Source organism: Vombatus ursinus, unplaced genomic scaffold, assembly GCF_900497805.2.
Source record: "Vombatus ursinus unplaced genomic scaffold, bare-nosed wombat genome assembly UNPS02000582.1, whole genome shotgun sequence".
NCBI classification, from domain to species: domain Eukaryota; kingdom Metazoa; phylum Chordata; class Mammalia; order Diprotodontia; family Vombatidae; genus Vombatus; species Vombatus ursinus.
Genome location: NW_020940360.1, coordinates 56,911 through 82,864, shown reverse-complemented (window position 1 = coordinate 82,864; position 25,954 = coordinate 56,911). Strand labels below are relative to the sequence as shown.

Here is a 25,954-nt window from a genome sequence, read left to right as displayed (position 1 = left end):
TTATCAACTAGGGAATGGCTCTTATTTTTATAAATTTAGCTCAGTTTTCTATATATTTGAGAAATGAGTCCTTTTTTAGAGAAACTTATTGGAAATCCCCCCTCCTCTAGCTTCCTGTTTTCCTTCTAAGTTTGACTGCGTTAGTATTGTTTGGGTAAAACCTTTTTAATTTCATATAATCAAAAATGTCTTTTTTATTTCCCATAATCTCCTCTCTCTCTGATTTGGTCATAAGCCCTTCTCTCATTCACAGATCTGAGAGGGATATTTCCCCTTGCTCCTCTCATTTAGTTATGATATTACCATTTATTTCTAAATCATCTGTCCATTTTGATCTTACCTTGGTATATGGTGTGAGATGTTACTCTATGCTTAGTTTTTGCCAAACTACTTTCCAGTTTTCCCAGCAATTCTAGTAAAATGTTGAGTTCCTACACTAAAAGCTCTGATCTTTGGGTTTACCAAACAGTAGATTACTCGGGTCATTTATTATTATGTACTGTGTACCTAATTTATTCTACTTATCCGCCACTCTATTTCTTATCCAGTAGTAGATTATTTGATTGGTGCTTTGTAGTATAATTTGTACTATCGTTTGATAACTGGAACTGCTAGGCCACCTTCTGTAACTTATTTTCCCCATTGATTCCCTTGATATTCTTGATATATTTTTTTCAGATTAAATCTGTTACTGTTTTTCCTAGCTCTATAAAATAATTCTTTGGTAGTTGGTTGTTGAGGTACTGAATAAATAAATTTACTTAGGTGGAATTGTCTTTTTTATTATATTCTCTCAGCCTACCCATGAGCAATTAATATTTCTCCAATTTTTTAGATCTGTGTTTATGTGAAAAGTGTTTTGTAATTGTTTTCATATATTTCCTGGGTTTGTCTTGGCAGGAAGACTCACAAGTATTTTATATTGTGTACAATTATTTTAAATGGAATTTCTCTTTCTATCCCTTCTGGATGAACTTTGGTATTATATAGAAATGCGAATGATTTCTGTGTTTTATATCCAACTTTGTTAAAGTTGTTAATTGTTTCACCTAAAATTTTGGTTGATTCTCTATGCAGTGTTCTAAGTGTACCATCATATCAGCTGCAAAAATGATAATTTTGCTCTTCTTTGCCTATGTTTCTTCCTTCAATTTCTTTTTTCCCTCTTATTGCTATAGCTAGCCTTTTTAGTGCAATATCAAATAACAGTGGCCACAAAAGATATTTTTCCTTGACTCCTTATCTTATTGAGAAGTTTCCAAGTTTATTCTCAGTGCAGATCATGTTTATTCTTGGTTTTAGATAGCTGCTACTCATCATTTTAAGAAAGGTTTCGTTAATTTCTATGGTTTCTAGTCTTTTTTGATAGGAATGGGAGTTGTCAAAGGCTTTTTCTGCATCTATTGAGGTAATTATATAGTTTTTATTGTTATTTTTATTGATATGGTCTATTATGTCAATAGTTTTCCTAATATTGAACTAGCACTGCCTTCCTGGTATATATTCCACTTGGTCATAGTGTATAATCTTTGTGATGATATATTGCAATAATCTTCTTGTTAGTGTTTAAAATTTTTGCATTGATATTCATGAAGAAAATTGTTCCATAGTTTTCTTTCTCTGTTTTTGCTTCCCCTGGTTTAGGTATCAAAACGATATTTATTTCATAAAAAGAATTTGGTAGTACTCCTTCTTTACCTATTTTTTCACAGAGTTTGCATAGTACTAGGATTACTTTTTCCTAAATTGTTTGGTAGAATTAATTTGTGAAACTGGGAATTTATTTTTAGGGAGCTCTTTAATTGCATGTTCAACTTCTTTTTCTAAGATAATGGTTTTAGCTACCTATTTCCTCTTCTGTTAACCTGGTCATTTTATATTTTTGTAAATATTCATCCATTTTATTTATATTGTCAGTTTGACTGGCATATAATTGGGCAAAATAATTTTAAATAATTGCTTTAATTTCACTTTCACTGGTGGTTCATCCTCCTATTTGATTTTTGATATGGGTAATTTGATTTTCTTCTTTCTTTTTTAAAAATAAATTTACTAATGATTTATCTATTTTATTGTTTTTAATTTTTTAGGATTAAAACATTGTTTAGTGTATTGTTTTTCCTCAGTTATATGTAAGAACAATTTTAACATTCATTTTTAAAACTTTGAGATCCAAATTCTCTCCCTTCCTCCCCCCCCCAATTGAGGAAACAAGCAATTTGATATAGGTTATATATGTAGTCATGCAAAGCACTTCCATAATAGTCATGTTGTAAAAGATTAACTATGTTTCTCTCCATCCTATTCCCCTCCCCATTTATTCTATTCTCTCTCTCCTTTGAACCTTTCCCTCCTCAAAAATGTTTTGCTTCTGACTATCCCCTCCTCCAATCTGCCCTCCTTTCTATAACCCCCAACCCACTTTTCTTTTATCCCCTTTCCCCTTACTTTCCTGTAGGGTAAGATAGATTTCTATACCCAATTGAGTGTGTATGTTATTCCCTCTTTGAGCCAATTCTGATGACAATAAGGTTCACTCACTCCCCCTCACCTCTTGCCTCTTCCCCTCTACTGCAAAAGCCTTTTCTTGCCTCTTTGATGTGAGATAATTTACCCCATTCTACTTCTCCTTTCTATTTCTCCAAGTATTCCTCTCTCACCTCTTAATTCTATTTTTTAGATATCATCCCTTCTTATTCAACTCAGACCTCTGTCCTTTGTCTATATGTACTCCTAACTACCCTAATAATGAGAAAGATCTTATGAGTTATAAATATCATCTTAACATGTAGGAATATAGTTTAACTTTAATAAATCCCTTATGATTTCTCTTTTGTGTTCACCTTTTCATGCTTCTGTTGAGTCGTGTATTTGAAAGTAAAATTTTCCATTTAGTTGTGGTCTTTTCTCAAGAATGCTTGAAATTCCTCTATCTCATTGAATATCCTTTTTTTCCCCTCATGGATTATACTCAGTTTTGCTGGGTAGGTGATTCTTGGTTGTAATCCTAGTTCTTTTGCACTCTGAAATATCGTATTCCAAGCCCTCTTTTATTTAATGTAGAAGCTGTGTTATCCTGATTCTGGTTCCATGATACTTGAATTGTTTTTTTCTTCCTGTTTGCAATATTTTCTCCTTGACTTGGGACCTCTGGAATTTGGCTATAATAATCCTGGGAGTTTTCATTTTGGGTTCTCTTTCAGGAGGTAACCTGTGGATTCTTTCAATTTGTATTTTGCCCTCTGATTATAGAATATTGGAATAGTTTTCCTAGATAATTTCATGAAAGACAATGTCTTGGCTCTTTTTTTTTTAATCATAGCTTTCAGGTAGTCCAATAATGTTTAAATTCTCTCTCCTAGATCTCTTTTCCAGGTCAGTTGTTTTTTCCAATGAGGTATTTCACAGTGTCTTTTCTTTTTTCATTCTTTTGGTTATGTTTTATGATTTTTTGATTTCTCATAAGATCATTAGCTTCCGTTTGCTCCATTCTATTTTTTAAGGAATTATTTTCTTCAATGAGATTTTGAACCTCCTTTTCCATTAGGCAATTCTGTTTTTTAAGGCATTCTTCTCCTCACTGGCTTTGTGGATCTTTTTTGTCATCTGACCTAGTATGTTTTTTTTTGTGTGTGTGTGAGGCAGTTGGGGTTAAGTGAGTTGCCCAGGGTCACACAGCTAGTATGTGTTATGTGTCTGAGTCCGGATTTAAACTCAGGTCCTCCTGAGTCCAGGGCCAGTGCTCTATCCTCTGCACCACCTAACTGGCCCCTAGTATGTTTTTTAAGGTATTATTTTCTTCTGTATTTTTTTATGTGTCTTCTTTAGCAAGCTGTTGACTCATGTCATGATTTTCTTGCATTACTCTCATTCTTCTTCCTAATTTTTCCTCTGCTTCTCTTACTTGGTTTTCAAAATCCTTTTTCTGCTTGTCCATGACCTGAGACCAATTCATATTTTTCTTGCAGGTTTTGAATGTAGGAACTTTGCCTTTGATGTTTTCTTCTGAGTATGTGTTTTGGTCTTCCTTGTCACCAAAATAAGTTTCTTAATGTATTAGTGTAATCTCTTTGCTAGTATTTTATTTAAGAGATGGAGAAGCTGTGTTTCAGGAATTTTGCAACCATTTTGGGGACAGTGACAGAAAGAAAGCAGATATCTAAAAAGGACAGGTTCTTTGGGCAGAAGTGTATAGTGATGACCATGTTACCTATCAGACGGTATGTTATGTATCAGAGGCACTAGGTATATCAGTAAGAACAATGTGGCCTGTATGACCTGCAGCTCCCAGATACTGGAAAAGCTCATGAGAGGAATCCTGTCATCATAGTGAGGTTGGTCATACTATGAGAGTTCTCTTCACTGTCTGCAAAGCTAAAAAAAAACAGCTGTCAAATGATAAAAGGAACACTCAGTATGTTGGATGTTAGAAGACCTTAATTTCAGTTCAGTGACTCACCTTGGACAAAGCACAATTCTTTTGTCTACCTCAATTTTCTTATTTGTTCATGAGAGAATTCGAACTAGGATCTGAGACTAGGCGATTGGACAATGAGGTCCATCAATTTTTTAAATGTGTTCATAAGTTTATTTCCATAGAGTTTGTTTCCTTCAAAATCTGTTTGTTTTATTTCATGAATTTAAAGATATTATTCAAGAAAGATCCCATAGACTTCAACAGAAGGACCCCAAATCACATGAAAGACCAAGAACCACTGAACTGGATGATTTCCAAATACTCTTCTACATTCCAATGAAACTGTTAATCTATGAACAGGATCATCACCTTGAAAAAGATGATAAAAAGATGATTGTAATAAAAGAGATTTCTTTAAATGTGTGATTTTAAAGGATTATATAAAACTATTTTTATAAGAACCCTGTGAGGTAGATAATTCAAGTAGTAATATTACCTTTTGACACAAAAGGATACTAAGGTTCAGAGAAGTTATGTGACTTTGCAGTATTCACAGACATACTTAGAATCAGGATGTTAACCCAAGTATCTGATGTCACAGTGACTTGAAAGTTCTTCCAGGTTCCTGTGCTGAGGCAAACCTGAATTTGTTCTTTATGAACAAATGATTGTCTTCCATTCTTTAAGACAAATAGTGTTATAGATTCTCAAGCAATTTTTAAATTAACTTCTTTTGATTTATCAATAATCATTTCCATTCGCTTTTGAGTTTAAAATTTTTCTCCCCCTTCCTCCCCACCACCCTCCCCAAGACAGCACACAATCTGATATAGGCTATACATTTACATTCATATTAACCATATTTTCACATTAGTGATGTTGTAAGTAAAAATTAAAACCAATAGGAGGAACCATCAGAAAGAGGAAACAAAACTCAACAGAAGAGAAAACAAAATAGCAATTCAACTTCCATAGTTCTTTCTTTGGATGTGGATAGCATTTTCCATCACAAGGCCTCTGGAGATGTCTTAGATCCTTGTATTGCTGGGAAGGGTTAAGTTTATCAATATTAGTCATCACACAACATGGCTGTCATTGTGTACTATGTTCTCTTGGTTCTTGTCACTTCACTGAGCATCAGACCATACAAGTCTTTCCAGGTTTTTCTGAAGTCAGCCTGTTCATCATTTCTTGTAGCACAGTAGCATTCCATCATATTCATATACCACAACTTGCTTAGCCATTCCCCAATTGATGGGCATCCTCTCAATTTCCAATTCTTTGCCACCACAAAAAGAGCTGCTATGAATATTTTTGTACATGTAGGTCCTTTTCCCATTTGTATGATCTCTTTGGGATATAGCCCTAGAAGTGCTATTACTGGGTCAGAGGGTATGCACATTTTTATAGCCCTTTGGGCATAGTTCCAAATTGCTCTCCAAAATGGATAAATTATTTCATAACTCCACCAACAATGCATTAGTGTACCAATTTTCCCACAGCTTCTGGAACATTTATCATTTTCCTGTTTTGTCATGTTGGCCATTCTGATAGGTGTGATGTGGTATCTCAGAGTTGTTTTGATTTGCATTTCTCTAATCAATAGTGACTTAGAGCATTTTTTCATATGATTATGGATGGGTTTAATTTCTTCATCTGAGAACTGTCTGTTCATGTCCTTTGACCATTTATCAATTGGGTAATGGCTTGTATTCTTAGAAATTTGACTTAATTCTCTATATATTTTAAAAATGAGGCCCTTATCAGAGAGACTGGTTGTAAAAATTCTTTCCCAATTTTCTACCTTCCTTCTAATCTTAATTGCGTTGGCTTTGTTTGTGCAAAAACTTTTCAATTTAATGTAATCAAAATTATCTATTTTGCTTTTTGTAATGTTCTCTATCTCCTGTTTGGTCTTGAATTCTTCTGTTCTCTATAGATCTGACAGGTAAACTATTCCTTGCTCTCCCACTTTGCTTATAGTATCGGCATTTATGTCTAAATCATGGGCCCATTTTGACTTTATTTTGGTATATGGTGTGAGATTTTGGTCTCTGCCTAGTTTCTGCCATACTCTTTTTCAGTTTTCCCAGCAGTATTTTTCGAAGAGTTGCTTCTTATCCCAGAAGCTGGGGTCTTTGGGTTTATCAAATAATAGATTATTATAGTCATTGACTACTGTGTCTTGCATATTTAACCTATTCCACTGATCCACCACTCTATTTCTTAGCCAGTACCAAGCAGTTTTGATGATTGCTGCTTTATAATACAGTTTAAAATCTGGAATGGTTAGGCCAACTTCCCCTGCATTTCTTTTTATTAGTTCCCCTGATATTCTGGACATTTTGTTCTTCCAAATGAATCTTGTTTTTATTATTTCTAACTCTATAAAGTAATTTTTTGGTAGTTTGATTGGTATGACACTGAATAAGTAAATAGCTTAGGCAGAATTGTCATTTTTATTATATTAGCTCAGCCTGCCTTGAGCAACTAATGTTTTTCCAGTTATTTATATCTGACTTTATTTGTGTGAAAAGTGTTTTGTAATTGTGTTCATAGATTTCCTGGGTTTTTTTTGGGAGGTAGACTCCTAAATATTTTATGGTGTCTATAGTAAGTTTAAATGAAATTTCTCTTTCTATCTCTTGCTGTTGGGCTTTGTTGGTAATATATAGAAATGCCTATGATTTATGTGGGTTTATTTTGTAGCTTGCAACTTTGGTAAAGTTGTTTATTATTTGAAATAGTTTTCTACTTGATTGTCTTGGATTCTCTAAGTATAACATCATGTCATCTGCAAAAAGTGATAGCTTTGTTTCTTCTTTGCCTATTCTAATGCCTTCAATGTCTTTTTCTTCTCTTATTGCTAATGCTAATGTTTCTGGTACAATATTGAACAACAGTGGTGATAATGCACATCCTTGTTTCACCCCTGATCTTATTGGAAATGCTTCTAGCTTGTCCCCATTACATATTATGCATGCTGAAGGTTTTAGATAGATGCTATTTATTAATTTAAGGAAGAGTCCATTTATACCTATGCTCTCTAGTGTTTTTTTTTTTAATAGGAATGGGTGTTGTGTTTTGTCAAAAGCTTTTTGTGCATGTATTGAGATGATCATGTGGTTTCTGTTAGTTTTGATGTTGATATAATGAATTATGCTGATAGTTTTCCTTATATTGAATCAGCCCTGCATTCCTGGTATAAATCCTACCTGGTCATAGTGTGTTATTCTTGTGAAAAGTTGCTGTAATCTATTTGCTAATATTTTGTTTAAAATTTCTGCATCTATATTCATTAGAGAAATTGGTCTATAATTTTCTTTCTCTGTTTTGACTCTTCCTGGTTTAGGTATCAGCACCATATTTGTGTTATAGAAAGAATTTGGTAAGATTCCTTCTTCACCTATTTCACCAAATAGTCTATATGGTATTGGAATTAATTGTTCTTTAAATGTTTGATAGAATTCACATGTAAATTCATCTGACCCTGGGGATTTTTTCCTAGGGAGTTCATCAATGACTTCTTCAATTTCTTTTTCTGAGATGGGATTATTTAAGTATTTTACTTCCTCTTCTGTTAATCTGGGCAATTTATATTTTGGCAAATATGTATCCATTTCACTGAGATTGTCAAATTTGTTGACATATAGTTGAGCAAAATAATTCCTAATTGTTGTTTTAATTTCCTCTTCCTTGGTGGTAGTTTCAACCTTTTCATTCTTTATACTAGTAAATTGGTTTTCTTCTTCTTTTTTTAATTAGATTAACCAAAGGTTTATATATTTTATTGGTTTTTTCATAAAGCCAGCTCTTAGTCTTATTTATTAGTTCAATAGATTTCTTAATTTCAATTTTCTTAATTTTTCCTTTGGTTTTCAATATTTCTAATTTGGTATTTAGTTGAGGATTTTTAATTTGTTATTTTTCTAGCTTTTTAGTTGTATGCCCAATTCATTGATCTACTCTTTTTCTATTTTATGTAAGCATTTAGAGATATAAAACTTCCCCTAAGAACTGCTTTTGCTGCATTCCATAAGTTTTGGTATGTTGTCTCATTATTGTCATTCTCTTGAATGAAATTATTGATTGTTTCTATGATTTGTTGTTTGACCCAATCATTTTTTAGGATTAGATTATTTAGTTTCCAATTATTTTTTAGTCTATATTTCCATGGCCCTTTATTACACATAATTTTTATTGCATCATGATTTGAAAAGGATGCATTTAATATTTCTGCCTTTCTGCATTGGATTGTGAGGATTGTGTGCCCTAGTACATGGTCAATTTTTGTATGTGACATGTACCGCCGAGAAAAAAGTATATTCCTTTCTATCCCCATTCAGTATTCTCCAGAGGTCTATCCTACCTAACTTTTCTAACATTCTATTAACCTTCTTAAATTCTTTCTTGTTTATTTTGTGGTTAGGTTTATCTAGTTCAGAGAGGCAGAGGTTGAGGTCCCCCACTAGTATAGTTTTGTTGTCTATTTCTTCCTGTAACTCCCTGAACTTCTCCTCTAAGAATTTGGATGCTATACCATTTGGTGCATATACTTTTAATAATGATATTACTCCCTTGTTTATGGTGCCTTTTAGCAGGATGTAACTTCCTTCCTTATCTCTTTTCACAAGATCTATTTTTGCTTTTGCTTTGTCTGAGATCAGGATTGCTACCCCTGCTTTTTTTACTTTAAATGAAGCATAATATATTCTGCTCCAGCCTTTTACCTTTACCCTGTACGTGTCACTCTTTTTCAAATGTGTTTCCTGTAAACAACATATTGTAGGATTATGGTTTTTAATCCACTCTGCTGTACATTTCCATTTTATGGGAGAGTTCATCCCATTCACATTCACAGTTATGATTACTATCTGTGTCTTTTTTCTCCATCCCTTTTCCTCCCATTTGTGCTTTTCTTTCTCCTTTCTCCTTTCTCCTTTCCCCCCCTCACTAGTGTTTTGCTTTTGACCACCGCCTCCTTCAGGCCCACCTCCCTTCTATTATCCCTTTCCCTTTTCTTCTCCTTTACTCTTACTGCTTCATCCCTCTCTTCTATGCCCCCTCCCTTTTCTTCCCCCTTTTCCCTCCTACTGCCTATAGTGCAAGTTAGATTTCTATATCTAACTGATTATGCTATTCCCTTCTTGAGCCAAATCTGATGAGAGTAAGGTTCAAACAATGCTCATCCCCCTCCCTTCTTTACCTCTGTTATAATAGGTTTTTCTGTCTTTTCCTGTAATGTAATTTACTCTTGTCTGCCTCCTCCTTTCTCAGTACATTTTCTTAGCTCAGACTAATCCACTTACTTGGATCCATTTAACCTACTTTATTAATTTTTTTTTATCATTACATCAAAGTCAACTTATATCCACCCCCTTTATGTATACCTCTTTAACATGGTAAAATAACAATACAGTTCTAAAGAGTTGCAAGTGTCATCTTCCCTTGTAGGGTTGTAAACATTTTGCCCTTATTAACAACATATTGTATCTTTCTGGCCCATTTACCCTTTCATGTCTCTCTTGAATCTTGTACTTGAAGATCAAATTTTTTGTTCAGCTCTGGTCTTTTTATCAGGAAGCTTTGGAAGTCACCTATTTTGTTGAATATCCATCTCCTTCCCTGAAAAATCACACTGAATTTTGCTGGGTAGTTAATCCTTGGCTGCATTCCAAGCTCCTTCGCCTTGAGGAATATCATGTTCCACACCCTGAGATCTTTTAATGTAGAGGCTGCAAGGTCCTGTGTAATCCTGACTGTGGTTCCATGATATTTAAATTGTTTCTTTCTGGCTGCTTGCAGTAATTTCTCTTTAATCTGGTAATTTTGGAATTTAGCTATTATATTCCTTGGCATTTTCAATTTGGGATCTCTTTCAGGTGGGGAGCCGTGGCTTCTTTCTATAGTTATTTTACCTTCAGGTTCTAGGACTTAAGGGCAATTTTCCCTTATGATTTCCTGAACGATATTGTTCAGGCTCTTTTTTTCATCATGACTTTCAGGTAGGCATATGATTTTTAAATTGTCTCTCCTGGATCGATTTTCCAGGTCACTTGTTTTACCCATGAGGTATTTTATGTTTTCATCTATTTTTTTCATTTTTTTTTTGTTTCTGTTTGACTGATTATTGTTCTCTCATAGAGTCATTAGTTTCCAATTGTCCAATTCTAATTTTCAACATATTGTTTTCTTCTGTTAGATTTTGTATATTCTTCTCCAATTGGCCAATTGTATTTTTAAGGGATTTGTTTTCTTCAGTGTACTTTTTTTTAATTGACCAATTGTACTTCTGAAGGACTCCTCTACCTCTCTCATTTGACTTTTAAAATCCTTCTTGAGCTCTTCTAAGAAGGCTTTTTGAGCTTCAGACCAGTTCATATTCCCTTCTGATGTTGCAGATGTGGGTTTGATGACAGTGTTGTCCTCTTCAGAATTTCTGTCTTGATCTTCATTCTTCTCATAATATGAATCTATTGTACATTTCTTTTTACTCATCTTTTTTTTTAATTTTTTTTATTCCCTGACCTTTAAAGAGATTATGCTCTCCTGCTGGGGAGCAGAGGGCACTGACCCAAGCTTCTAGTGTGGGAGCCTATGTCTTGGTCACTGACTTTCTATGCTGGGGCCTCTCATATTGGCAATTGGAGGCTGTAGGGTTCTAGCAGCTTACCTGGGGTTGGGCTGGAATCAACAAGGCTGGGACTTTTAGGAAAATCTAGGTTGGTTGCTTTTCTTTTCCTTTAGCTTTGGTCAGCTCCTTTTAGATGGGTGCTGCCAGGTGTTTATCTGTCTGGGGCCCCTTGCAGTGCTGCCTCCATTAGTTCTGTCGAGGCACTGGGAGACTCCTTTGTTGTAGAATGCCGAGGCACCTGGTGGTTTTCTGAGCCAGTTTCCCCTGGTTCCCCCACCCTCACAGAGGCACTCAGAGGTCCAGCTGTTGGTGTTTGCCTGCTCAACCACCTGGGCTTCGGGATCTCCTCCTGGTTGGCAGTTGGAAGATGTAGGGTTCTGACAGCTTACCTGGTGTTGGGCTGGAATCAACAAAGCTGGAAGTATAGGCAACTCTAGGATGCTTTCTTCAACTCCTTTCAGACGAATGTTGCAGGGTGCTTATCCACCTGGGGCCCTTTGTAGTGCTGCTTCCCTTATTTTTGCTGAGACATTGGAAGACCCTTTTGCTGTAGAATGCCAAGGCACTAGAATCTTCTCCTGGTGTGCTAAACTGGGTCTTTCCACTAGCTGACCGTGTGACTCCCAGTTCCATACTGCTCCCCTTCCTCCAGGATAAGAGGGGCCTTTCCTGTTAATCCCTCCAGCTACCTCGGCTGCTGCACTGCTGCACCCTGTCTTTTTTCTGGTTCAGCTATTCAGGGGTTTTTTCTGGGGTGATATTTTCTGGGTTTTCAGAGGTTGATAGGGGAGGGTGAGAGTGACTACTTTTTTACTCAGCCATCTTGGCTCCCTTCTCAAGCAATTTTAAATGCTATCTAGTGCTCTGGATGGATATCCAGTCTAAGACTGTCATTTTGATATTATCAGTAGTTCAGTAGCCTACAATTGTCACAGAAAAGAGGGCAATGGTACCTTTTTGAGACCAACTTGGCCCATTTCATTGTGTGCTCTTTGTTGATCAAAGACTATGCCACCAAATATCTTGCAATACAAATTCATTCTTAACTTGAAGTCTAATTTCTAGGGCATGCCAATTTGTGTTGAATCTGTTATACCATCTCTATATGCAGAAGATAGTGTAGGGAATAACGACCCTCTTCCCATTCTGATTCACATTGACTGAATTAAAATGCCCATCTAACCTCATAAACTTATGAATTATATCACAAAGCTTGTCTTCAAGCCAACTATAGGGCCATATGGAAATGAATCTGTACATTTAGACATGGGACAAAGATATTACTCAGTACGTTTTTTAAATAAGCTTTTATCAATTGTTTGCTTTGTACCAGCCTCTAGCCTCAATCTAGATATAAAAGAAAACAAAAATGAACCATCTCTTGTTGTAAACTTCAATGGTTTTTAAGTCTTTCAGGAGATATAAGTAAAACATGCAAATAATTACAACTTAAAATACCACAGAATAGATGGATGAGATGAGGACAAACTGCTCAGAAGAATGTGTAAGGGTGAACTTCTGACTGATATTATCAGGGACAATTTTCTAAGTTATGGAGGTGGTAAAGTAGTTCTTAGGGGATAGTAGGTAGTATTTTAACAGACAGGCAGAAGTACCCTGAGCGATAGTGTTATATAAATGCTGTGCACAAATACACGGAAACTGAGATGGGTAAGACAGATTTGGCATGAGGAATTATCTTTTTCCCCCAATATAAAGGTAGTTTGAAATCCCAAATATTGATTTCAAGAGCCATCATTTCAAATAAATTCCTATATTAAAAAAAACTAGAATGCCTACATTTTACCATAGCTTGTTGTTCATTAATTTCTTCTTTGTCTTCACCAGTACCTTTAGTCAATGCATCCCTCAGTACTTTCCCTGACCATCTACTTTAACTTAACTTCCCTCTCTTTTCAATTGATACCCTATAGTTAACCTAATCAACTCTATATTTCTATTTTCTTCAGTCACTTATTGCATAGTCAAATTGCAGATCACACCCACAAAGGCCCATGCAAGTCCAAAGTGAGCTAGCTTAATTACTCATTTATTATTTATTAACAGATTTTGAGGTTTCAAATGTCTGTGAGGCTCTTCATGAGTAACAAAATACAGTGTGTTACAAGATTTGGTATACATAACTTTTAATGAGTGAAGAATCCATATGCTGGTTAGGAGGGATAGAATGCAATTATTTTTTAGATACATGGAAAGGAATAAGAAAATGAGATATAATCTAGCATCTCACATAAGTACATCTTGAAAGCTGGCAATGTTAGGGTAAAGTTCCTTCAACAGCAAAATTTCTTGAATTGCACTACTTATAATGTTCTCCTCACTCTGTAATCTGATTTTCATCATGGCTACCATCTGACCTCTAGTTTATATGGACCCTTGTATATAGCACCAAAGTACCTTCTTCAGTTTTCTCTATTTTTGTATATTGCTCCATAGCAATTCAATATACTGGCAAATCTGAGAAGTTCAAAGCCAAAGAGTCACAGATGGCAGCATAGGCAGTGGTGGCAGTAGCAATGATAACAGGAGAGTGTCCTGCACTTTAGTTCCAAGGATTCCAACTGATGTCATCACTTTTGTATTCCATACATTGTTCAGTTATTCCTCAATTGATCAACACTCCCTCAGATTCCCATTTTTTTTTGCCACCTCAAAAACTTCTATAAATACTTTTGTACATTCTTTGCTAGAGTTTGTTTTCCTCAGGACTAATCCTTAATTTCTTTCTTAATCTGTTTTCTCTTAAATTCTGCCTTTCCTCTTCTACTCCCATTTCGCTGCTCAGAGAAATGCATTTCTATTCTTAATTCTGTCTGTCTGTCTGTCTCTCTCTCTCTGTCTCTCTCTGTCTCTATTTTTCTTGCTATTTTTGTGTAGCTAATGTGTAAATAATAAAGATGATGATGAGAATCTTTCCTTTTCATCTGTGATGGATTCTCTGAGAAAGGTGAAATTGAAGAACAACAAAGGAAATGATGCTACATTGGGTAGGAGGAAGAGAGGAAGCTTGGTATTTCAGAAACTTCAAGTTCCTCCTATTGTTGAAAGAGGATATAGAAGCAACAGGTTTGGGTGGGCTATAGCCCACAAACAAGACCATTAAAATTCAGGTAGAATAGAAGGCAAGAGAAATGATGAGAATCAATCAGTTACTCAGCAAACATTTACTGTATACCTACTATGTGCAAGGAGAACTACTCTTGTAAGGATACAAGTGCAAGGAATGAGGTAACTCTTACTCTCAAGAAGCTTGTGTTCTAAAGATAGTGATACCAAATTACAAATGGTCATTAAATACATGGTATGTTGTGATAGAGTGCACCAGCAGATAAGGGAGATTAGAAAAGGCTTCAGAAGATGTTGCTTGTTCTGTACCATAAAGAAAGAGAAGAGACTCTTTGAGGCGTAGAGGTAAGGATGGAATGCATTTAAGACATGTAGTATATTCAGTGCAAAGGCATGGAGAAAGGTGATGAAGTATCATCTGGGGAACAGAGTGAAGGTCGATTAAGCTGATCAAACTGTGTGGGATAAGGAGTAAAGTTTAAAGAGGAAAGATTGGTGTAAGGCCAGTTCTTAAAGTTCTTTAAAAGAAGAGTAAAGGAGTTTATATTTTATACTTGAGGCTATAGGATGTTAATAGAATTGATTGAGTTGGATAGTGACATGGTCAGATTTGCTCTTAGTGTAATTATTTTGTCAGTAGTACTCAGAATGTTCTGGAGTGATGAGAGACTTGAACCAGGGGGGCTTGGTAGGAGACTATTGCAGTAATCTAGGCTAAAGGTGACAAAAGCCTGAATTAAGGTGATACTTGTGTGAATGGAGAGAAGGGATCAAACAAAGGGCAAGTTTTTGCAACTGATTATACAGATGGCCTATCTGAAGCAGGAAAGTAGAGGGAAAGATAGGAGACTTAATGTGCCAGGCAAGTCAAACTACCACTGCAGTATCAATCAAGTTTTCCTCTCAAACTTGGATAGAGACAGTCCTAGAATTTGAGCCCAACTATCCCGGAAATAGTATCACACTAGACCACCTCTGTTTCAAGCCCAGTCCCTACAGCTGGCATCCAGGGAATTACAATTGTGGATGGGAGACCCAGCAACTCCTTTTAAAGCAGTTTTTTCATTGGCCATAACTACCAATTATCCAGGAAAAACATCCTCTGCATTGTCAATGATGTGATATCAGAAATGGATATGGTTTTATAAATGGAAATAACAGTAAAAAAGATGTTTTTACCACCTATCTTATTTTTCTAATCTAAGGACCACTGGGTCTTTTCATCGCTCTTTATTGATTGTCTTCCCTTATTTGAAGATGAGTTCCTTGAGAGAAAAGACCGTGACAGGAATAATATAAGGGAGCCCTTGATGAATTCAAGTTAACATATGTTTTCAGGCAGTGATTAATGATTGGGTGTAAGAGAAGTTACTGATGTCTAATGGTCAATCATTATTTCTATTGCTATATGGCAAACAGGTAGCCCAGTTAGGAAAGTGAAAGAAAAAAAAACCAAAGTAATTTTCAACAAATCCTAATGAAGTTCATTCAAGAATATATGGAGTCTCAAGATGACTAAATTTCAAATTGACAGTGGAGGCTAAGAATACATTTACTTTTATCCCCATTTTCTTTTGTCACTTTCAAGTGTGGGACGCATTCTAGTTCCAGCTTATGGAGGAACCCATTGCATCTGATTCCTTTTATTTGAATTAAGTTACTATTTTGTTGTATCCATTCAAGGGAGAGCAATATCACAGATTTAATTACCTATTTATTTTAAATTATTGTCTGGCTGGAGAATACTTTCCCATCTACCTCATCTCTTCCAGCTTTCTCATCTCCTGGTCTTTCTAGTGTTTTAACTGAAGGGTTAACAAGGGTTTATCTATTTCCTCCATTCTCAAATACATACTTTGATATTTAGGATATTGTCATTATTAGTGGGCCAGTCTTTGAATCCATGGCTGGTTTTGCAGGTGCCCCTTTTCTTCAGTCAGATAACATTTTGTGAATTAAATTTTTTTTTTTTTTTTAGCAAAGGGAAGCCTAGACAAGGAGTGCCATTAAAACAGTTTTAGAATGGTGCAAAAACGATCCCCTCTACCCCCGCCATAAAGATACCTTTATATATATATATACATACACACACACACACACACACAGTTTTTTGTTTTTTTTTTGGTGAGGCAATTGGGGTTAAGTCACTTGCCCAGAGTCATAGAGCTAGTGAGTGTTCTTTCACCTAGCTGCCTTGATATGACTATATTTAAAAAAATACTGAAATTATATCTTTTCTTATCAATCTATGTCTAATATTATAATATGTTTTCATATGTAATTATGTAATGTATATTAATAAAATCTTGTACATAATATTCAATACATGTTGTTTGCTCATTCAATCACGTCCAGTTCTTCATGACCCAATGGACTTCAGTTTATGGGGTTTTCTTGGCAAAGACACTGGAGTGGTTTGCCACTTGTTTCTCCAGTTGATCACCAATCTATAGGCAAAGAGATGTTAAGTGACTTGTCCAAGATCACACAGCTAGGGATTTTCTGAGACTACATTTAAACTCCAGTCTTCCTGATGTTAAGCCCTGTACTCTATCCATAATACCACCTATTTTAAGTGTGTGGTGTGTGTGTGTGTGTGTGTGTGTGTGTGTGTGTGTCTCTGTGTGTAGATAGACATATAGATAGATGGATGCATGGATGTATACTTGAACATGAAAAATTTAATATGAAGACCCCTTTCTTACTTAAATGAAATATATAGGGATATATGTTCAACGAAATTTTAAACATGTATTTAAATATATGGACTTAGCTAGACATCTTCAAGTGTGGTCTTGAATATGTATTTACTTTCTTACAAAGCAGACATAAAACTACAGTCTCTGGGGTAACAAATTAATATCAAAAAGAATGTCTTTTCTGTATACAGTGACAACACAAAGAAATCATTTTATACTCTGCTGTTGTAAGAATCTTACTCTCGGAGCAGCTAGGTGGCACATTGGATAGAGCACCATCCCTGAAGTCAGGAGCACATGAGGTCAAATCTGGCCTCAGACCAAACACTTGTCACTATCTAGCTGTGTGATCCTGGGCAAGTCACTTAACCCCAATTGCCTAAAAAAATCTTACTCTTTAAATAGGATTGTATACATTAAATGTATCATAGATTTGTATGATCAGAACATATGACTGATTTAGTTATTTGTGTATCATTTGCCCTTTTGTGCTCCCAATATAATAATCCCAAAGAACCTACATATTAATGTAGTGAAAGGACTGGTGGAAGTAGGAGGAATGGATAAAAATGGCAGAGAGAGTAACGTTTGGCCTAATGGGAGAAAAGCGTCTGAACAATTAAAAACCTGCAAAAGTGGAATGGGTTGCCTTTGCATGAAGTTCCTCTCCCTCACTGAAAATACTCCCATGAAATTTGGATGACCATGAATTGTGAATGTCAAGTTATGGGTGTCAAGTTCAGGCAAGGTTAGACTAGAGAAACAGCCTTTGATGTCCCTCTCGATTCTGGATTTCTGTACTTATGTTCTAAACTTGAAGGTTAAATCAAGAGTCTAACACTTTTCTTAAAGAAAATTAGTCGAAAATAACATATTTGAAGATCCTCTCATCAATTTATATCAACTCTTTAGTTAACATCTGACAACATGAAATAGTAGAAAACATTATCTGACCTGAGAATAGATGAAACACTTGAATCAGAATGCCATCACTTACTGTAGTTCTTGAAAATGTTTATTGTTATTAAATAAAAAGTAGTGACAATAGTACTTTTCCTAACTACCTCTAACTATTATTGTCGTGATCAAATATTGGATAGTGAAACTACTTCAAAAAACTATAAAGCAAAATAGACATATAAAGACCTTTTGGTGCTTCACTGTAAGTTGTGGCACCCTGAGTCAAATGCTTCATCTGTTTTCAAGTCAGATCATATTTTCTATCATTCTATACAGCTATGTGTTAAGAAAACAGTTGACTTAAGTTGATCAGAGGAACTTCAAATACATTATTTTCAAATAAGTACACTTTTTTCAGAAAACTAATGGCCTTTTGATTTCAGGACCAGAATGACTGAACATACTTTTAAAAGCATATTCTTATGATTCTCCAGACAATCTGGGAGTCAACATTTTAAAATTGGTGAACTTGACATGGACATGGTAGGAAGGAATTTAAGTCAATGTACACATATTGAAGTGATGTATCAATATGTATAAAATATATATATATATATACATAAATGTGTATAAACATGAAATATATACACATATGCATACCTTTATCTATGTAAATGTGTGTTTATACATGTGTAAATATATGTGCAGAGTCATATTATCATGGAAAAGACTTTGGTATTAATCCTTTTGATAATTGTTCCCAGTCTATGAGTTTCATCAAAGCAGTCTTCATGTCCTTGTTCTTCAGACTATAGATGATTGGGTTCTTGGTTGGGGGCACCACTGTATACAACATGGGCAACAACAGATCTAGAAGTGAGTCAGATTCCTGGGGTAGCATTAGATAAGCAATGACAGCTGTGGTGATAAAAACCGTGAGAACAATGAGGTGGGCCAGGAAAGTGGAGAAGGCTTTTGACCTCCCCTCTCTGGTTGGCATCTTCAGGACAGTTGAGAAGATGTGACTGTAAGAGATTGTGATGTAAATAGAGCAGAAAACTGCTGTACCAGTCCCAAAAGCCACAGGGACATCAACTGCAAGGTGCGTTTCAGAGCAGGAGGTCTGGAGCAAGGAAGGGACATCACAGAAGAACTGGTGGATGTCCTTGGAGCCACAGAAGTGCAAAGTGAATATACTAGTTGAATATATGGCCCCAAACAAACCTCCACTGAGCCAGGAAGCAGCTGCCATCTTCACACAAGCCCCTCTAGTCATGATGAATTCATAGTGAAGGGGCTGATAAATGGCCACATAGCGGTCATAGGACATCACTGTGAGGAGAAAAAGCTCTGATGCTGAAAACAACACCATTAAAAAGAGCTGGGAGACACCCCCCCCCCCAAAAAAAGGAGCAGCTGTGACTTAGAGAGTTAGCAATTGATTTGGGGACTGTGGTGTAAATAAAGCAAAAGTCTAAAAAGGACAGGTTCTTTAGGAAGAAGTACATAGGCGTATGGAATTTCCCATCTCGAGAGATGAGGGTGAAAATAAGTATATTACCTATTAGAGCCACTAGGTAGATCAGGAAGAAGATTGCATGTAAAACCTGTAGTTCCCAGATGTTGGAAAAGCCCATGAGGAGGAATCCTGTCACCACAGTGAGATTGGCCATGTTCTCAAGGTAGAATTTTTTTCTCTACTGCCTGCATGGACAAAAGAAACGGATGCCAAATGATGAGAAGAGCATCTCAGGTAACTTTGGTTCAGGCTCACTGTGTGACTTTGGGCAAATGACAGTTCTTTTTGCCTTAAATTTCCTATTTTTAAAATGAAGTGTTGGAGCTACTTCATAGGATTTAAAACTGAAATTCATGGACCTAAAATATTTTTATAAATGTATTTTCCTGTATTTTTTCCATTTTAATCTTACATATTTTAATGCCTTGAAGAGAAATGATTTTCACAAATTTGTCCATGGTCTTTATCAGATAGCAAATGTATTCATGAAGCAAAAAAGAGCAAAGAACCCCTGCAGTAGATGATTTTTAATGCTCTTCTACATCCCAGATTATCTAGGAATCTCTGAACAATATCCTTACCCTGAAAAAGTTGCTAACAATAGCTGTATCTCTCTACGTAGATAATTTTCATTATCATGAAATACTTTAATTATAAGTCCTCTTTTTATGTGGGCAATTTTAGTAGTGTTTTTATCAATTTATACCTATGACTCTGGAGCACAGAAAAGGTAAATGACTTTTCCGTCATTATTGAAGTAGTTTCAAAACCAAGATGTTAATCCAGGTTTCCTGCTTTTCAGGCTGTCTTGAAAGCTCCTCTAGGTTCCTTTGCTGAGGCGTTCCTTAATATGCTGTTTATGAACAAATGATTGTCTTCTCATACTTTGAGACTGAAAGTTATATAGGATATATAATAATTGAAAATGATGTCCACTGCCCTGGCCTAGACTGCTTCACTATCTAAGACATTTTGACACTATAACCAGCCCACTAGACTAGACATGTCATGCAGATGAATGTGGTATCAGTGATTAGACTTCCTCATGGCCTTTTCAATTTCAAGCTCTCTGTTGGGTACCACCAACCCAGACCAGACATGTTGAAATACAAATCTATCCCCAAATGGAAAAAAATAACTCCTGAAGCATTCTCTTCTGTGTTGGATCTCTTCTGGTTTGAAGAATATAGCATGTGGAAAAACTGCTCCCTCCACCCCCAAACACCACTTTAGATTTTTATTTACTTTGCCCTAGTTAAAACACTCCTGGAACTCAAAAAAATCCTATATACTCATAAAATATTTCCCAAGCTATACCTCTAACACCCATTATTTATGCCTCTAAGGCCATATATCAGTAGACATTTGCATTTGGTCATGAGGCAAAGGAATTAAAAAGGATGGATCACCCATAACATTTGACAGAACATTTATCAAGATCTTGCTCTGTATAAGCCTCTATTCTAAACCTGCATAGTTTCAAAAATATGAATCATCACTAGGCCTCAAGATGTTTCCAGTCTATCAGGTGAACATGAAATATATACAAATGACTGTAATTCAAAGTAGAATGGGATAAAATGCAGGGGAGGAAATAAAGAGCTCAGAGAGATGTGAGACAGAGAGCTTATTTCTGACTGGCAAGATCAAGGGACAGATTCATGCTTAATTGGTAGGGATGTTAATAGAGTTTGGGTTGGATTTCAAACGGCATAAAAATCGAGGCTGCAAGGGAAGATATTCCATGTATGTTATGAGCACAAACAGAAGCAGTGATGAGCAAGGGGAGGAAGAGGGAAGTCTATTTTCTTCATATAAAGACCTTTTGGAATTCAATTATTGATTTCAAGAGGTATAATTTCAATCAGAGTTCTTGTACTTTAACTAAAATGCCTGTTTTCCCATGAATTATTCTTCTTAAGCCAATTCTTTGTTTTTATTGAGACCTCCGGTTTTGGTACCATTTCACAATTTGCTTGGCAATCCTGCTTAATCTGATTTTACTTTCTTCCCATCCTAATTGTGTCCCTGTAATTAGCCAGTTTAACTGGATATTCATCTCTCCTCTTGAATCACCTGCTGCTTTGTCTTACTGAAGATTACAACTTGCCAAGCCCTAATCCTTGGTTACTTTATTCACCCACCTCTTATAATTTTGCTCATTTACTGTTTGATAGAGCTGGGAAAAGTTACAAAACTCTACTGACTGGATTCATTACCAATTAATATAATTGGAACTGATCCTCATTTCAACAAGATAGTACTTTTGTTCCTTTCATGTTGATTTTTATATCCCATTCCTTACCTTGGCTGCTTCTAAACTTATCTTCTCTCCTTATATCTCCCAGACCTTTCCTCCCAAATATTTGCATAAGGGAAGAGTTCATATCATACTTCATTTAGAAAACAGAGAACATTATGGTTGAGAGCTATTTCCCCCTTCTTTTCATCTCACAGTTAATTGATATTTTACCCCATTCTCTCCTGCTTTACCCTAATCTCTGATGAAGAATTAAATAGCCCTGCTCCTGACAAGAGTAAAATCCTCTATGTATATACCCTTGATTCCATCCCATTTTTAAGGTTTTTCCCCTATTATCAGCCTCTTCTCTATCTTTAAAATTCAGTCTTTCTCCAACTGCTCCTTCCTTTTTTGGGGCCTAACATTTCCCTTATCCTTAAAAACACATAAATAGGCTCTGTAATATTTCTATACCTAGTAAAAGTCTTAGAAAACTGCTCTCTTTATTTCTTATATCTACTGTATCTTCATTCATCCTTATAAACCCCAAATAATCTGACATGACCTCATGAGTCAACTGAAATTATCGTTTTCAAAGTCAACAATTTATTTTTGTGTATATCTGATAGATTTTTCTAAAAACTCATTCTTCTTGACGTCTATGTAGTATTTGACACTCTTGAGCACTCTCATTCTTTTATAGTGTTTCCTCTCTGGATTTTTGTTATTCTGCTCTCTCTTGGTTGTCTTAATATCTGACAACTAATTCTTAATTTCTCATGCTGCAACATCACTGTCCCATCACGCCCTCTAACTATGTTTATGCACAGCTTCTGATTTAGACTTTCTACTGTTCTTTCCTTTCATGTTCTCTCAGTGACCATATTATTTCACATGGGTTTTTTCATGTTCCCATTATGATGATGAGTTCCTTTGCTATATTTCCTGCCTTAGTCTTTCTCTCTTAAGCTTTAGAATTGTGTCATGTATTGGGCATTCCAAAGTGGATGTCCTTTAGCTATCTCAAACTCAGCATGTCCCAAACCCACTGATTATCTTCCCCATTTTCCACAGACCCCCTGGTTCTCAACTTTCTTACTTCTTCAAGAGTACTATCATCCTTGCAGTCTCCAGATTCATATCTTCACTGCTATCCTTTTCATGTCACTCTTACCTCTGTCCCCATATTTAATCAGTTTTCACATAGTATTCTTTCTATCAGCACGTCTCCCACATTTGTCCCTTCAACTTCATTTCTCAGTCACGACTTTAGTTCTGACCCTTGTCACTTACTCTCTAGAATAGTACAGTGTCTTTTAATTGGTGTCGCTGTCCCACATTTCTCCCCTCTTTAATCCATCTATCACATTTCTGACAAACTGGCTTTCCTAAAACACAAAATTGAGCATGTCACGCCCCCACTCATTAAACCTCAGAGGGCTCACTAATTCTCATAGAATTAAATTGAAGCTCTTATTTTTGATTTTTAAATGCTTTCTGAAAGAGGACCTAATCCTTATTTCCAACCATATTGCACATTAATCTTCTTTCCCTTAATCCAATCTAGTGTCTAACTAACATATCCTTATTGCTTTTCCCCATATTGTTGTTCAGTCATTTGAATCATATTTGACTCTACATGACCCCTTTTGGGGTTTTCTTGGCAAAAATATTGGAATGGTTTACCATTTACATTTCCAGCTCATCTTACAAATGAAGAACTGAAGCAAATAGGGGTAAGTGACTTGCCCAGGGCCACAGAGATAGTAAGTGTCTGAGATCATATTTAAACTCACAAAGATGATTCTTCCTGATCCCCAGCACAGTACTCCTTCCACTGCAACACCTAACCTCCCTTCTTTCCTCATATACAGCATTCCATCTACCATTTCTGTTCTTTTGTCCTGCCTATTCAAAAGGGTGAAATTAAGGACTGTTTTTCCATCTATCTTTGAATGCCTAGCCCCTAGCATAGTGATTGGCCTACTTTAGGACCTTAGTAAATGCTTGCGTATTCATTTATTTGTGGTTAGCCTTTCAGTGATCACTTAGTCTATAAACCATAAAAGTCATTGGAAAGATCATTGTACCCCCAGCTTGTGGCCTAAGATTGCCTGAAATGCTCAGCTTCTCTGTTTTTTGCTTCCTGAATTTCACCATTAAAGAGACAGTTTTGTTGGATGTGCTCTATTTTTTCTAACACTTAGTTGAGATCAGGTACTAGAAAGAATGTGTTGCTTGAATATTATAGAGAAAGGATATGTGATTTTGAAACTGACTGCACCACAAAGAAAGCTAGTCCTGAGTGCATCGAATGAGAATTTGCAGGAAGGGGAGACTAAATTGAATGCTCACTGGGTAGCAAGGGGGCAAAATGGAGGACCTGCATGCCAAAGCTTAGTAAAGAATATGAAGATGGAGGAGCTTACCCAAAACAATCTTCACATTCTTTTTAATTTTTACACACTTGGCTTGATTTTCATACCCAAGAACCTCCTTAAAATTGTAGATGGAAGTTGTAACAACCTCTCTCCCTTTGCTGACATAGTTTTTAATATTTCTGGACATTTAAGATTTGTTTTGTCAAAATTTTTTTCTAATCTTGGACACAAAGTCACTGATGCATCTACATTTTGATAACCAAAAAGGTAGAAATGTATACCTTTAATTCCATTCATTTCTTCAATCCATTGCTTGAAATAAGATTATTTGTTCTCCATTCTGGCACTTATGGACTTATGTAGAGATGGATTAAGTTTCGAAAATGAAGGATATTCATATGCCCAGTGCTGAAGTGCGGTTGACAAAAATTTTCATTTCTTTTTTTCTGATTTCTGTGCTTGGTAGGATCCAGCTATATTCTCAGTCACAGTAAGTATACTGAGCTGGGAAGCACTGATGCCTTCCTAGCTATGCTTACCACTTTTTTACTTCAACCATAACATTTAAAGTATTTTTAGGGAATCACATTTCTTAGTATTTAGTTCTTTCTCTGAGGTTGATATATTTGCTATGTTCTTACGTCATTTTATTTTCCTTCTGAGATTCAAGCTCTCTAAATTTGCTAGAATTCTCTGAGGATGATAGACCTACATTTCTCCTGAGAGTTTCTACAGTTATACAGTGTTAAGGGCTCTACAGTCCCTGATCTCAAATCCTAGGTCCTATAGCCAGCTTGTTAGCATGGCCTTTGGGAAATGGGGGTCATTTGAGAACTCTAAGACACCTACATGCTATGACTTACCTTGATAACACCATAAATATCCCAGTAAACATCAGATTTTTTTTTTCCTTTTTGGCTAGGCAATGGGGTTAAGCGACCTGGGTCACACAGCTAGTAAGTATCAATTGTCTGGTCTGAGGCCGTATTTGAACTCGGGTCCTCCTGAATCCAGGTGTGGTGCTCTAACCACTGCAGCACCTAGCTGCCCCATCAGATCACATTTAAAACTATTTTTAATTCAGAAGAAAGTTTCGTGTCCCACAAAGCAATATAAATCAGTATACCACAGCTATCCCCAAAGCCAAACAAACCCCCCAAAAATATTCCTCTGCATCTCTTAGAAAAAGCAGTATTCTTCATTGCAACCATTATCTTTTATATTTCTCCATTTGTTATAAGAAAGGGGGTTTCATTTGACAATCTGACACAAAAATCATCTCAATTCCTAGCACCCAGCACAGTACCTTATACATACTAATCATTTATTGATGTAAAAAGAAGTCATGGAGATATGTGAGAGAGGGTGGGAGGGAAGGAGAATGAGAGAGAGAGAGGAAGAGAGACAGAAAGAACTTTAAGAGATGTCTTAATACTTAAACTCTCTCCATCACTATGATATCATATCTCTGTGCCAGGTTTCTGATCATTTTCCTGAATTCCTCTTTTTTTGTTTAGTCACGTCTGATTCTTCATGACCCCATGGAAGAAAGTATCCCAGTCCCTTGTATCCTCCACTATCTCGTGAACTCTATCCAAGTTAATTATCATTATTTGCATGATAACTATTTCATCCTCTGCACTCCTCTTTTCCTTTTCCCTTCAATTTTTCCCATCATCAGGGTCTTTTGCAATGTGTTCTACCTTCTCATTATGTGGCCAAAATATTTAAGCTTCAACTTCAGTATTTGACCTTTTAGTGAACTGCCTGAATTGATTTCTTTCAGTATTGACTGATTTGATCTCCTTGCTGTCTAAAAGACTCTCAAAAGACTTCTCAAGCACCACAATTTGAAAGCATCAGTTCTGTGGTACTCAGCTTTCCAAATAGTCCAACTCCCATAGCCATTCTTTGCTACTGGAAAAACCATCGCTTTGACTATATGGACCTTTGTTGGTAAGGTGATATCTCTGCTTTTTAGTATGCTGTCCCAATTTGCCAGAGCTTACCTTCTAAGGAGCAAGTGTCTTTTAAAAATTTCATGGCTTCGGTCACCATCTGTAGTGATCTTTGAG

At 35.9% G+C, this 25,954-nt stretch overlaps 1 protein-coding gene and 2 pseudogenes across 1 annotated transcript; all 3 read right to left on the bottom strand.

Moving 5' to 3' along the window:
* LOC114037198 overlaps positions 1-25,954 on the bottom strand; it is a 91,889-nt pseudogene that overhangs the window by 54,684 nt on the left and 11,251 nt on the right.
* LOC114037093 lies at positions 13,174-13,506 on the bottom strand (annotated as a pseudogene).
* LOC114038741 (olfactory receptor 14A2-like) lies at positions 18,456-19,410 on the bottom strand. Its single transcript, XM_027856148.1, has 2 exons — positions 19,345-19,410; positions 18,456-19,118 (listed from the first exon to the last, which is right to left on the bottom strand). Exons 1-2 carry the CDS (start codon positions 19,408-19,410, stop codon positions 18,456-18,458), a joined length of 729 nt encoding a protein of 242 aa, XP_027711949.1.